Genomic DNA, 14,059 nt, shown 5'->3' on the forward strand with positions numbered 1-14,059 from the left:
CAGCAGGAGCAGGGAAGTGATCCTTCCCCTGTACTCTGCGTTGGTGAGGCCACACCTTGAGTATTGTGTTCAGCTCTGGGCCCCTCAGTTCAGGAAGGATATTGAGGTGCTGGAGCGGGTCCAGAGAAGAGCAACCAGGCTGGTGAAGGGACTTGAGCACAAGTCCTATGAGGAGAGGCTGAGGGAGCTGGGGTTGTTTAGTTTGGAGAAGAGGAGGCTCAGGGGTGACCTCATCACTCTCTACAACTCCCTGAGAGGGGGTCGTAGCCAGGTGGGGGTCGGTCTCTTCTCCCAGGCAATCAGCAGCAGGACAAGAGGGCACGGGCTTAAGCTCTGTCAGGGGAAGTTTAGGTTGGATATTAGAAAGAAGTTCTTTACAGAGAGAGTGATCAGGCATTGGAATGGCCTGCCCATGAGAGGTGGTGGATTCACCATCCCTGGAGGTTTTTAAGATGAGGCTGGATGTGGCACTGAGTGCCGTGACCTAGTAATCGCAGTGGGGTTGGATCAAGGGTTGGACTTGATGACCTCGGAGGTCTCTTCCAACCCAGTTAATTCTATGATTCTATGATAGCTTGTGAACTTGTGTCTGTATGGACCTACTATACATTGCTTGCTTTTTGCAAAAAGATAATATTAGTTATATAAGAAATAGCTTTCAAAATGCCAGTGGAGTGTTTATAAGCATAATAGTCATGTTGAAAACAGAAAAAGATTACAGGGTGAGTAGTCAAAAATCATTAAATATTAAAAAAGCTTGAAAAAACAAGCAGTATTCATCAGAAAGCAGGTTTTTTTTACTGGCTATTACTGGAAAAGAGGCTGCAGTAATATAATATTCGGAAATCTGTGATTTCATGTTTGAGCTTGATCAAAGCGATTTCCAACAAAAAATGGGAGATGTATCTATGCATATGAGATGAGGAAGAATTTTAAGAATTGAATTTGGTAAAAGAATTATTAGGCTTATTAGTTCTAGTAAAACGATGAGGGCATTATGGGTAGAAGTGAATTGATCTTTTCAAATGATATGCAAGACTTATGATGGAATAGTTTAATGGATTTTTTTTCCAAGAGTTTGAATAGTTGCAAATTTGGAAGATAAACAACTTGAAAGTTGAGATTAATGATGTTTTTAGGATGGGTAATAAATAATGATTAAATTTATCACATTAAATTTAATATGAGTAAATATTGTTCAAAAGAAGACTTAAAATTCACCTGAGACAATAATGCCTTGTAAGTTAATGAGCAGAACTGATGGATGTTAGCTGAGGCACTGAAGGGAAGACTCTCAACTGGCACACCTCATTATGCCAGTTCAGGGGTGTAAGTGGCACTGATGTTTGTGTGCACATACCTTTTAGGTGATGTCATTTGAATGACAATTCCAGCTTCTTTAGGTAGTGGTAGTCATGCTTTGAGAGCTTTCTCAAATTACAGCAGCCCCATAATTTTCAAATTTTAAGGTGCCTTCCAACCCGAACCATTCTACGATTCTGTGATGGTGATTATGGCATTTCATTTTAATACACATTAGTGGTTTTGGGTTTTGTTTTGTTGTTTGTTTGTTTGTTTGTTTTTTGTGGGAAGATCCATAGTTAAAGCTGGGTGTAGAAGCTAAGTTGATCTTTATCGGAATTCCCATGCCTGGAAAAACTGGTTCTGTCAAACCAAATAGTGAATTATGTCGTGTGGCAGCCTTTCCAAGACAAGGGTTTAAGGCATCAGCTGGGGGCTTCCATGACATTTATTATCCATGTTTTCTTTTTGCTTGACCTCAGTGAAACCCACACAGCGTTGCTGGATTACACCTGAAATTTAGATTTGCCCCATATGCTGATGGTAGTGTGTACCAAAACACTGTGTGTATGTTTTGTGTTCATCTGGCCCATTGGAAGAAGACACCTAAGCATTCAAAAGAGCACTGCTAGCCATTCTAGGTAGACAGGCACATTCTTGTACCTGTAGCAAAGGATGTAATTTAAAAAATGAGTAATGTTGCAGATGTATCTATAATCAGTTTCTCATTATTGCTTAACTCTGCCTTGAACAGGCTGATTTTACAGAGCTTAATCCACAGACTCTTTAGGATTTCATTGTCATGCACACAAGGTGTGACCCTTGCTTGGTGCAAGAAGTCTGCTCTCTTATGAAGCCAGAAGCAGGCTCCTACAGTACAGTGTTCCTGGATCCATCATCTAGATTCCTTCTTGCTCCAGGAAAGTTTTGTTAAATTCTGTCTAGAAGATAAGTTTAGGCCACGGTAGAAGTTACTATGTTTGATACAGCAAGATATTACACATTATTTAATTAACTCTGGGTTTAGAAGGCCACACTAGATGGCTGAATGTCCTTTGGTTTTCAACTTCTAAAGTTCTATGAGTGAAGCTGCTGCTCCAGTTGCACTGCAATAGAGGAAACTTCAGCTTCTGAAAGCATTAGTTGGTGAGACTTGCAGAAGTGGGAAATCAAATTGCCCCAAAAGACCTAGGTGATGTGATTTACCTGTCATGACACTGCCAAGTGTATTTCCTGAGATTCAGATGATATTTCAGTCAAACAATTAAAAGGATCGGTTTACATCCTACTCCTCTCATGAACTAAGAAGAGCTTACCAGATACATTTTATCAGAAACACTAAAACAGCACATCTCAGTGTCACATTGAAAATCATGTTATATTTTTCTAATGTCTGTATAGTAGTACAGATTCTTTAGTTTCACATCTGTTCTGTAACATGATTATTTTGAATGTACAGTTCAATGAAATACATTAATAGGCATTGAAAAACAGCGTGTAAATTGACTAGCTACTCGTGTGAGGGTTATTTGAATGTAATTTTATGTGAATACTTTTACATTTCTTGTCATTTGTTGTTTTAAGTTGTGATGATAATATAAAATTCACACCAACATGCCCTTTTTTACCTGTAAAGCTTGCTGGTTTGTTTGTATTTTTATTTGTTCGTTCTGTTGTCAGCTTTTGAGTATGGGAGACTATTGTCACACTTAGTCAAGTAGATAACTTGTGATTAGCTAGAGTAAGGCTAAGGAATTGAGAACATTTTAGATAGACTCCATCTGTGTCATACACACCATTTGAACACATATATTCTCTTAAATTTCGTTACATCTCTTGTGGTGGATTGACCTTGGCTGGATGCCAAGTGCCTTCACCTTCATCCTGGTCTCAACTTCATTCCCGATTTTCTCTCTCTCCTCCCTCCCAGCAGTGCAGAGGGGCAGGAAGTGGAGGCTGTGGTTAGTTTATCACACATTGTCACTGCCAATCCTTCCTCCTCAGAAGGAGGGCTCCTCTCAGTCTACTCCTGCTCCAGAGTGGGGTCCCTCTCACAGAGTGCAGTCCTGCAGGCACAGAGACAGCTCCAGCGTGGGTCCCCACTGGGTCACAAGTCCTGCCAGTAAACCTGCTCCAGTGTGGACTTCCCATGAAGTCACAGCCTCCTTCAGGCATCCAGCTGCTCTGGCATGGGATCCTTCATGGGCTGCAGGTGGATATCTACTCCATCCATAGACTCCTTGGGCTGCCTCACCATGGTCTGCGCCATGGGCTGCTGAGGGATCTCTGCTCCACTGCCTGGAGCACCAGTTCTCTCCTCCTCCTTCTTCATTGACCTTGGTGTCCGCAGGCTTGTTTCTCTTACGTATTCTCACTCCTTTCTTTGGCTGCAATTCTGTCGTTTTCTTTTCCTCCCCCCTAATTCTGTTATCACAGAGGCACTACTGCCATTGCTGATTGGCTCACCCTTGGCCAGCGGTGAATCCATCTGGAGCCAACTGGCATTGGCTCTGCTGGACACGGGGGGAAGCTTCTCAAGAGAAGCCACCTCTGTAGTTCCACCTTCACCAAAACCTTGCCATGCAAACCCAATAAAGACTTGCATATAGAAACCCTCAGGTAGTTAAGACCTGCAGTTGATTCTGTACTAACATCTCTAGATTTAGCACAGTGCAGGTCGCTTCAGTGTTTGGGTTTTTCTCTGTCTTTCTTTCTACAGTTGTAGGATAAGGATTGCAATATTTACTAGCTTTGCAAAAGAATCTTGAGATCCTCCAAAAGTAATTTGAGATTAAATACCTACTGAATACAAACTACTGTTATGTTAATAGAAGCAAAGCAAAATGGATGAATTATTATTATTATTGGTTTTTTAACGGTTCTTTAGTTAGAGATCACCATATTAGGAAGAGAAAAATAAAATAAAAAAAAAATTGAACCAGTGACTTTGTTTTTGCAGGTTCTTTCATGTTGGTTAATACATCTGGGAGATTTGCGGGACAGAAAGCTCACCTCCTGATGCCTCATCTGAAAGAAAATGATACACATTGTATTGATTTCCACTATTATGTTTCAAGCAAGAGTGGATCTAGCCCTGGCACTTTGAATATATATGTGAAGGTTAATGATGGTCCTCTTGGTAACCCGGTCTGGAACACATCTATCACTGGTGCTTGGAACAGAACAGAACTGGCAATTAGCACTTTCTGGCCCAATTTTTATCAGGTATGTTTTACTTTTTATGAAATTTTGTTTCTCATTTATGTCACCTCATTCTTAATCGTAATTTTGACTTTAAATCAAAATACCTTTCAGTATGTCTAGTTGATATTTATCTTAATTACTTTTTTGTACATGATGCTAAATGTTTGTTTTTACATACATATGACTGTGTTTATAAGTTTATATATATTTATAGATGCGTATGAAATGAATGCACACACACGTGCTTTAAATGTGTATGAACTAATTATGTTGAAACAAGAAATTTTGCCATTGGTTTCAGTCAATTACCTCAGTTTCTCTCTAATAAATTCACTCATTCTTTCAGTTCATTAGGGGTGCTGGAATTGAATGCCAATAAATTTTATTACAGTAGAATCTTCAAGTTTGATTTAGGTCAGCAATACGTGGTTCTTTAAAACCAGCAGAATCCTCTGAATCCTCAGTTGAAGTCTTCACTCTGAATGTAATATACATTTGTTCTGTCCAGTAGTAAGAATAGATATAATAGTAGCTGTCATAGGAATGGGGTTCTGATTGCATCCTAGAGATTTAGGGAGAATTTCACTTGACAGTTCCCCAGGGTGCTGCTTTTCTGTAGGAAGGTTTACAGATTATACTGTTATTTACTGTTGTGTAGTAGTTCAACAGTTTTTCTCCTTCTTCCCATGAAAGCGTAGTCTGTGTCTGCACAAACAAGTAATGTGGTGTAATAAGAGCAGACCAGTAAAACACAGATGTTATTGAGGATCCTCCATCTTCAGATGCACTTTAGAAAGTTTTATTTGGATTTTATTTGGTCCCCTGTACTGAACATTCTCACCATACTTATGGTGTGAAACTTTCTGAAGAAAAGCTGTCCCAGAGATGGGGGTTCTTTGACTGTAGACCTCCCTAGGAAGTACAATGTTGCTCTTCCACCATGTTGTTCCACGGGGGGGGACATCTTAATTCCTACATCAATGCCTTGATTATCAGTGTCATGTGTGGCAGAGTCTTGTTTCTGTTCCTGCATGTGCGGTTCCAGGTGACTAAATTTCTCATGATGAGTTTGTCAGTGTCCACTGTGAGGAGGTTATAGAGGGCCTCTTTCTGTAGCTGCAGCAACTGATATATGTGAACTGAACCCATTCCTTTTGAATGCTTTTTCTTCTAAGGAAAAAGAAAAAAAAGATAAAGACAAAGGACTTCCTGGAGTTTTTACCTCTGTGATTGTTTCAGCCGGAATGAAACAGAAAGTTCTAGTCCAAAAGATGAGTTTGGAGTGCCAGGACCATATTACTCTCTTGGAATTTGGGATGCCTGTCAGTGCATGCAGTACTTGCAGACCCAGATGACAGAGTCTAAGTGTGGTTTAGCCATACCTTAACATCTCTCAGGCTGAAAGGCCAGAGTGTTAATTGTTGCCTGTAAGAGTTTGAGGAGTGTTTAGATGGTGGTTTTAGTAATATAGTTTGGTTTTAGATAGTACTGTGAGGAGGAGGGAGTTGGAATCGATGATCTTCAAGTGTTCTTTCCAACTCAAGATACTCCATGATCATCAGTCAGTAAAGAAGATGGTTGTGCTTCAAAGCCTCACTGTAGCTCTGAACCAAATGTGGACAGAGGAATTTTAATAGAAGCCTTGACTCTGACTATTTATGTTAATTTAAATTAACATATTCATAAAATACACGCAAGCTCCGACAGTTTCAAATGTTATTACTAATGTTATTAGTACTCATTATTACTAATGTTATTAGTAATAATCTGTGTCAGATTTCTAACAGTGTGATAAATCTAACTGATGTCTGAGTAATATGGGCATTTGGACACCAAAATAGAGGGATAACCTTTCTTGTCCTCTTTCTTCTCGAAACCTGCCGTCTGGACTGTTCGCCCTTATTCACAGGTGAACCCTTATATGCTTGGATGGGGTACTGCAGTTTGGAAAATTACCATGCGTCATCTGATATATAAAATAGGTGCCTGAGTCTTTCTGTCATGGATTCCATGTGCTTTCTTTGCCTCTGGAAATGTAGAAATTCTTGCATAATCTTTCTTTCACTGAGGAGTACAGTAAGTCATTTTCTTTGCATTTGCTGCATCTAGTCTGAAATAATACCTGGTTAGGTACTACAGTTCAGCTGATGTGCCAAAACATCTTATGCTGTGTTAATATCCCTGGTGGTGCAAGGAATCTGTGTTAAATACTGTAACTTCACTGGGTTTATTGTAGATAAGCTAATTTATTCTTCAGGAAGCGCTGTCACCATTTCGACAGCTTATGGTCAGTTGTGTCCATTTTGGTTGCCTTCATCCTCTCAGAAATCTGTAATGCAATTTCCTCACTCACCTGCTGACACTTGCAATTTTTCATTGTTTCCTGAACTCTTTTCCTCCGTTGTCATGCTTTTTCTTCTTCACAGAGTCTGTTGTTGGGGGGAGTCAGGATGGTAGCTGCAAGCAGCCGGGAGGATGGCAGGAGGAGGAGAGAAGGTGTATGTGGGCCTTGTGAGAGTGTGCCTCCAAGTTAGGTGACAGCTCAGATGACTACATGAATAGTGGGAGAAGGCAGAGGACCCATCTGACAGGTGTACAGTACTCAGTCTGTTCCCTAAGTTGCTTTTCATTTGATTCCTCAACTCCCAACCTCTCTTGGCACGAATCCATTAATTCCTCAAGAAACCTCCAAAATGTACAAGATTTCATCTCCCAGTGATTTTTGGAGCTTGTGTGACCTTATTGAACAAAATTAAGATAAGTCCACTAAGAAGATTTTTAAGGAATGATGAAGACCTTTTAGCTTCATGTATATGAAGGATGGTAAGTTAGTGATAAGTGATCTTCAAGAGAAGACGTGGCATTAGTAGATGAAGGGACAAAGCAGTGTAATCATTCTTCGTTGTGTTTTAAATTGCATAATCCGTGTATCCATCTGCATGTCTGTGAATGCCTTATAATTCCATTCCATTAATGGAACACATACAAGATATCTAGCTGCAAATGAAACCAAAATGTACTACAGAACTCTGAGGACAAATTTTATATGATAACATTTCAGAGTTATTTATACAATTCAGTTTTTTTAAAAACACAGTGTGATGTGTCTGTTTTGCTGTTGATTCCTGAAAAACATAGGCAAAATAACTCCCACTAAAGGTAGCTGACTACAAATCAGATTATGTAGTATGGAGTGAGTTTTAATCCAACTTCTAAAGATTTATTTGTTTAAACCATGTATTATGAATGTGTACATGCAAAGCATTTAAAAGATTTAGTAATTAACAGTACTTTATTATTGTATCGCCAGTTGTCCAAGCTTGTTAATACCTTTCAGGTTGGGTTTACATTTAGAATCGACTTTTCAGAAGTACAGTCTCTGAGCAAAGTAATTAATTTCATTTAATGTATACCCTTTTCTTTTTACTAGGTAGTTATTTGTGTATGTTTCACCCCATGTGAAAACTGTATTACATATATAAATCACAATTATAACCTGCATGTAACAACGTTAATTGTTGTTTACTTACCGATTATTTAAACCTAAATTGTCAAGTATTCTGATGATTAAGGATATATTTAACTCCATAATTAATGGTCTTCTAAGTAGCACTGCTTAACATCTGCCATTGACTTTAGGGTATGTCTGCATTGCAGTCCGGTTAGCGATTACAGTGTAGTTGCAGTAACATGGATTCAAGCTTCCAAACACCTTCTGAGGGTCAAAGATAATCAGCACAGCTTGTGCTTTTCTACTGTGCCTCCTGGTCTCTGAGCTATTTGTTTCGAGGCTGGTATATTTCTACAGGAACCAGTCTTATTTTTTGTATTATAAAATCGCTTTAGGAGTGCTCCCCTGAGGGAACATTGCCTTCCTCTTTTTATCGTTGGTCACGGGAGAAATTGTTTGCTTTACTGAGCTATTGTCTGCTTGGTGCATCTTAAGCAAGAGCATCAAGGAGTGTATCATGCCTTTAGAGACAGCCTGCAAACAAAACAAGGTTTCACATAATTGCTAAGACCTTCACCCTCCTCCTTACTTGAATAGAATTAGAATGTATACAGAAAAAGAGAACTAAACATTGCATAGATTTCTATGGTTAGTGGCGAGATTGCTTTTAGATTTTTGGGGAGCAGCCTCAGCAGGCTGAGAGGCTCTAAAATTATGCTTTGACAAGTAGGTCCTGAAAAGGCAGCTCCTATAGTCAGGAGAGGGTGGGAGGGTTTGAGGGTTTTTTGATGTATGTTTTTATTTTCTTCTAAGTTTTGATTTCTTTTTCTCATTTGGATTTTTTAGCGGGAGTAAAATCTGTTGATTTCAGGGTTGTTTTCTTGTTTTGTGTGTTTGGGGTGAAGGAGTAATTATTTTTTTTTTTTTCCTGGGTTAGTTAATGATTCTCAGACCAATTAATAGTTTTTAAAATATATTTTATGTTTTTGAAGTATTGCCATTTTGGAACATTACAATATGCAAAACATGACTGCTGGTTTGAGTCTGGTGAGTGGCTTTGTGTTCCCTGCTTCTAACCCCGCAAGCAAGCAATTTAGCACAGCACTGTTGCAAGCTACACACTGTCCCCCCATCAGTTTTTGTATTTTGAATTATTTGGTTTGTACTTTGCTGGGAGTCAGTCATGGCAGCAGTGAAGTGAAACAAATCTTGATTAAATAAAACAACAAACTCTACAGACTTAAAATCCAAAGATGGAATTGAAAGGATTAAAAATAACTTCCAGTGGAATAATGCAACTGTCTACGCCACTGCACCATCTTTAAACATAAATTCCTGTGAAGCTGGAATGAAAAAAATGGGATAAGAGCCTGGCAGTAATTCCTGATGTTTTTTAGTAAGGACACAAAGGAGTTACATGGTTTCACTTCACACAGAGATAAGATTTACCCTTTACCATTCTGACACTTTACACTGTAAATTAGGAGTTTAGGGAATAAGAAGCAGCAGATCCATCCTACCTTTTCAAATCTGGACTTAAACTTTCATTTCTTTCATAACCTGCTTTGTACATGCTTTGATTGGAGTTTCGCTCATGCAATGTACTTAAGTCATCAACCAGGACAGAGAATTAAGCTTCTTGTGCAGTAAAGGTCAGGCTCACATTCTCATGTGTTTTGTATGTTTCATTCAACTGCACACATACGGTTCCTGAACTGCACTTTGAACTCCAGAGAAACTTTGAAATGCATATTGCATTTTGAATCAAAAACCTGTGTTAGGCATCTTAAATAGCTCTTCTTCATTGACTTGGGTGCTTTGGGAATAGATATTTTGAGAAAGATGCACCAGGGCAAACCACATAGCTAAATTTAAAAACCCCAGCAGTCTAAAAATGTCCAAGAGTCATCAGGCATGTGCTTTTGGTCATATACACAAGGCTCTATTATTTTCTCCCTTCCGTTATTCCTAAACCAGGAAAGCTTCTTGGCCTTCAGAAGAGAAATATTAAGACAACAACTGGTTTAAAAACAAAAAGAGAAGAATAAGATTTAAGAAGCCTTAATGTCAGGACTCGATTTTCAGTCCTTCTTGCTTATAAGAGATTACTTTGTAGTCTCAGATTGGCAGCAGTCACCAAAATGTTATTTGGTGTGCTTGAGTGCGCATGTGAGTGCCAAGTGCCAGTTGTGTTGGAGTGAGAGGTGGGGAGGGGAACAGCGTGAAGCGGAATTCCCAGCCAGGGAGGCCTGAACACATTTTAGGCAGCCCAAGTCAATAAGCTGTGATGGACTTTTGTGGGGCCTGAGAAGGACCAGGTCAGGAGCCGCCCTTCACATGGCTGTGATGAGGAAACAGCCGCTGTGATTGTGGCCTGGTGATAAAGCAGGTATGAGTCAGAAAGGGGAGAAGAACTCAACCCACGGGGTGCAAGTCAATGCCAATTTTCTGGAGAGAAACTGTTCCCAGCACCTTGTAAAATGCAGTTGAAGAAAGGCACTCTGTGCAGTAAAGCAGAGCAGGCAGAGAGGAAGCGTGGTGATACAGGCAGCGTGTGGTACAGCACTGCCTGCTTGCTGGGGATGCAGTGGGGCGGGATTGCAGCCTGACGTTAAGCAGCTTTCTTAATGCTCCTTTCTCTTTCTTGTTTTTGCAAAGTGCTATTTTTAAGTCGTGTGAAGTAGAGAGTGTTTATATGAGGTACAATCCACCTTTTGACTAAAAGCGTTGTAATTTTGCAGCAACAAAGGCAGGAATTTACTGAGTGAGGTTGTGTGGCAACAAAACCTGTTTATTTCTATTGTTCTTTGGCGCAGACGGGTTATCTTGAGTCGCACATTTTCAGCAGTAAGCATTTATGTTGGTGAGCAGACCTCCTTTCTTTGTTCATATGTAGCAAGGGGAAATGGCAGGAATGAAAAGCTAATTTTGCTCTTCACTGAAGCAGGGAGGATCAGGGACAGTGCAGTGCTAAGCTGCTTCCCTGGTTCCTGTTTGGCAGGCTTGCAGCAGGGAGAACGGTGTTACACAGCTTTGAGGGCAGTGTTCAGCAGAGTTTTTCCTGAGCAAATGAATTCAGTGTTTTAACCAGTTGTTTCCGGACTGATAAGGTGGTGGAATAATAGGCAAAAAAATCCAAGGGCCGCCCAGTCTGACGTTGCTGGAGTGTTGTCTCTGTTTTGACTGGAGCCTTTTACATTGCCTGCGGGAGTTGTGTCAGCCATGAGAAAAGGCAAAGTTTGGAGGCACAAGTAAAAATGTTAGCATTTACCAGGCAGGCTACTTTTCAAATGCGAAATGATGGAGAGAACTGGATGTGAAATAAGTTTCTAAGTTTCATTTCTGGTGGAATTACTAGCAAAACTGATCCAGATCTGTGAAGAGTCTTGATAACCCTACTATAAGGTTTTCAGTGAATAAATGAGCTATTGGAAGTGTTTCTAGGTCTCTTCCTGAGCACACTCTCACAGTATGCAGCCCACTTGCTAGGACTTTCAGAAACGTGTCATGCATACAATGAAATTTTTTTTTAGTCTAAAAAGAGAAAGTGCTTAGATAAGGAGATATTTGAGTCCATAATCTTCATTTATCAATTTAAATAATAATAAATTTTAATAAAATACTGGATTTGTATGCTGCAGCTGATAGTATTTCACAGCCTGTGAACAGAACAGGGATTATATTACAAAACTTAGAATAACTGTCATGTTCATAGAATCATAGACTGGTTTAAGTTGGAAGGGACCTTAAGGATCATCCAACCCCCCTGCCACCGGCAGGGGCACCTTTCACTGAAACAGGTTGTTCAAAGCCCCATCCAGCCTGGCCTTGAACATTTCCAGGAATGGGACACAACTTTGTGTAAACTGCTCCAGCGCCTCACCACCCTTAAAGTAAAGAGTTTCTTCCTTATGTCTAATCTAAATCTATCCTCTTTCAGTTTAAAGCCAGCACACCTTGTCCTATCACAACATGCCCTTGTCAAAAGTCCTTCTCCAGCTCTCTTTTAGGTCCCTTTTAGGTACTGGAATTACAGAAATTATTTTGAGATGTAATCAGGTACTGTGTATGTTTTCTTTCCTAAAGCTCAGGTTATTGGTCTTGCTGGAAGTCAGATACTTCTTTAGAAAAGACACTATTATGCAACATTTTAAAATAATAGTAAAGTCCCTGTTGTCTGGCAGTAATATTTTTTACAGAAAACTAAAAACTGGTTTGGATGGCTGCTCCACAGGTGTGCATGTGCCAGTTCCTCATGGGATTTTTTAGAACTTAGCTTGTCTAAAAGTTGAGAACCTGAAAAGACTCACTTTGCTCTGCAGTGATGGGATCACAGATCTGGTAGGCCTTTCAGATGGCTTTGCGCAGATCTTCCTATACTGAGTGCTCCATAAGAAAGAGAGGTTTTATTTTGTTAAAAAGTTATATTTCAATAAAACCCAGAAATTTAATTGTTGGGGTATTTTTCTTCTAAACAGAGAAAATTCAAAGCCATTAGAGAATAAAGAAAACAAATCAATAACTGTCCCCAGCCCTTCGTCTTTATGGGCAGGTCTTTGCTTTCACAGCTGGATTCAGTTATCTCAGGGACTTTCTTTGTGACAGTGTATTTCCCTGGGAAACTTTTCCACCATTTCTGAGACCTGTCTGTCTGCTCCCAGTTCTTCACTACCATGTTGTAACATCTCTGCACTAAGTGCAGGTTCCCGGAGCTATGCTGTGGTTCTCAGACCCTGTGGTCTTTCAGATGTTCTCTGTTTTGAATAGGCTTGGTAGCTCCTCCAGAAATAGAGCATCTCCACCTTCTTCCAGAGGCACCAGCATATTTTTTTTTTCAGATAGAATAATACAATTGGAGAACGTGCAACTCTGTCACATTTGTTAATAGAAATGCTTCTTGTTGTGGGTCTCGCACTGCCATCAGAACTTAGGGTTACTTTGTGTACATCACCTCTCTCTGTGTTTTCATTTCAAAGCAGTTAAGGTGAGGGTAAGAATAGTCGTGGTTGGAAAGGCTATTTTGGGTCTCTGAATTCAAGTTATTCTTTATGAGTCTTCTACTTTTTTTTCTTCTTAGGGACTTCTGTTTCCCAATATAGTTCTTAAGACCAGTTCCACCGGAAGATTCTTTCACTCTGTAGGAAAGAGATATTTGGAAATTTTGAATAGTCTTGTTCGGGATGCTCTACTGAATGCTGGAAACCCAATGCATACACTGTTGCTGTGGATCAGTAACTTAAAACACCAGTAGAGTGCCATCCGGCATTCAGAGGGTTACAGGCTGAGGCTTGTGAAAAGGAGCAATCCTTTTCTGGCAGAACTTGCTTCTGAAAAATGTGTTTGGTGGCATTTGGACTTTGCTCATTCCCATCTTGTGTTTTCCTTGTTGCTGCATGATTCATCTATGGGCAACATTAGCGCTGTAGGTTGAAATTTTTGTGTGGACAGGAGGCAGAACTAGAATGAAAAGTATTTTTGGCATGTGGAGTTAAAGCCATATTTACATCAATTTCACTCCAGGGAGGCTGGGAGAGAGAAATGCACACAGTTTAGGAAGTTGATATGGGGGAGAGAACAACAGGATCGGTGTCCACAGGTAAAGCAATGAGAAAGAAGTGAGAAGGCAGAGGCAAGAGAGTGTGAAGATTTTTCTCACCTCAAGATGTTTTTTTTTTTTTGAATCAGAGTCAGTTCTCTGACTGTTTATTCAGCATCAGGAAATTGTGATATATTATGGAGCTGTATATTATCCTTGTAATATGTTTGCACTCTGTATCATTCTCTTTCTGCTGAAAGAACATAGTGTCTACATCTGCTCCAAGGTCAAGTACAGCATATGTGTGAAAAATAGTTTCTAAACTTTGTCCTCCTCAGCGTGCTTCCTGAGATTAGTTACAAGAGGCAATTAGAGTTAACTTCCCAAGCAAAAGGGGAGTACTAAAAAAAAAGAAACCACAACTTGGATTTAAGCATGAACTTCTTGAGCAATGGTTTGGAAATGTACCTGCTAACATTACTGGCATATTTTCTTCTGTTCCATATAAACATTCACGGTATGTTCAAAACTAAGGCTGCCAAAGTTTGGAGAGGTTTACTTTAGAG

General features: G+C 39.8%; 2 protein-coding genes across 12 annotated transcripts in view; both read left to right on the forward strand.

The window, feature by feature from the left end:
• ARHGAP28 (Rho GTPase activating protein 28) overlaps positions 1-14,059 on the forward strand; it is a 723,491-nt gene that overhangs the window by 439,256 nt on the left and 270,176 nt on the right. The window lies entirely within an intron of this gene.
• The window catches only part of PTPRM (protein tyrosine phosphatase receptor type M), a 449,317-nt gene that overhangs the window by 133,665 nt on the left and 301,593 nt on the right, over positions 1-14,059 (forward strand). For all 11 annotated transcript variants that reach the window (XM_050306131.1, XM_050306135.1, XM_050306149.1 and 8 more), the window contains exon 3: positions 4,262-4,527. In XM_050306131.1, coding sequence (XP_050162088.1) covers positions 4,262-4,527 — 266 coding nt within the window. The remainder of the gene's footprint in view (positions 1-4,261; positions 4,528-14,059) is intronic.

This window comes from Myiozetetes cayanensis, unplaced genomic scaffold (genome assembly GCF_022539395.1).
Source record: "Myiozetetes cayanensis isolate MyiCay16 unplaced genomic scaffold, myiCay2020 scf1, whole genome shotgun sequence".
NCBI lineage: Eukaryota > Metazoa > Chordata > Aves > Passeriformes > Tyrannidae > Myiozetetes > Myiozetetes cayanensis.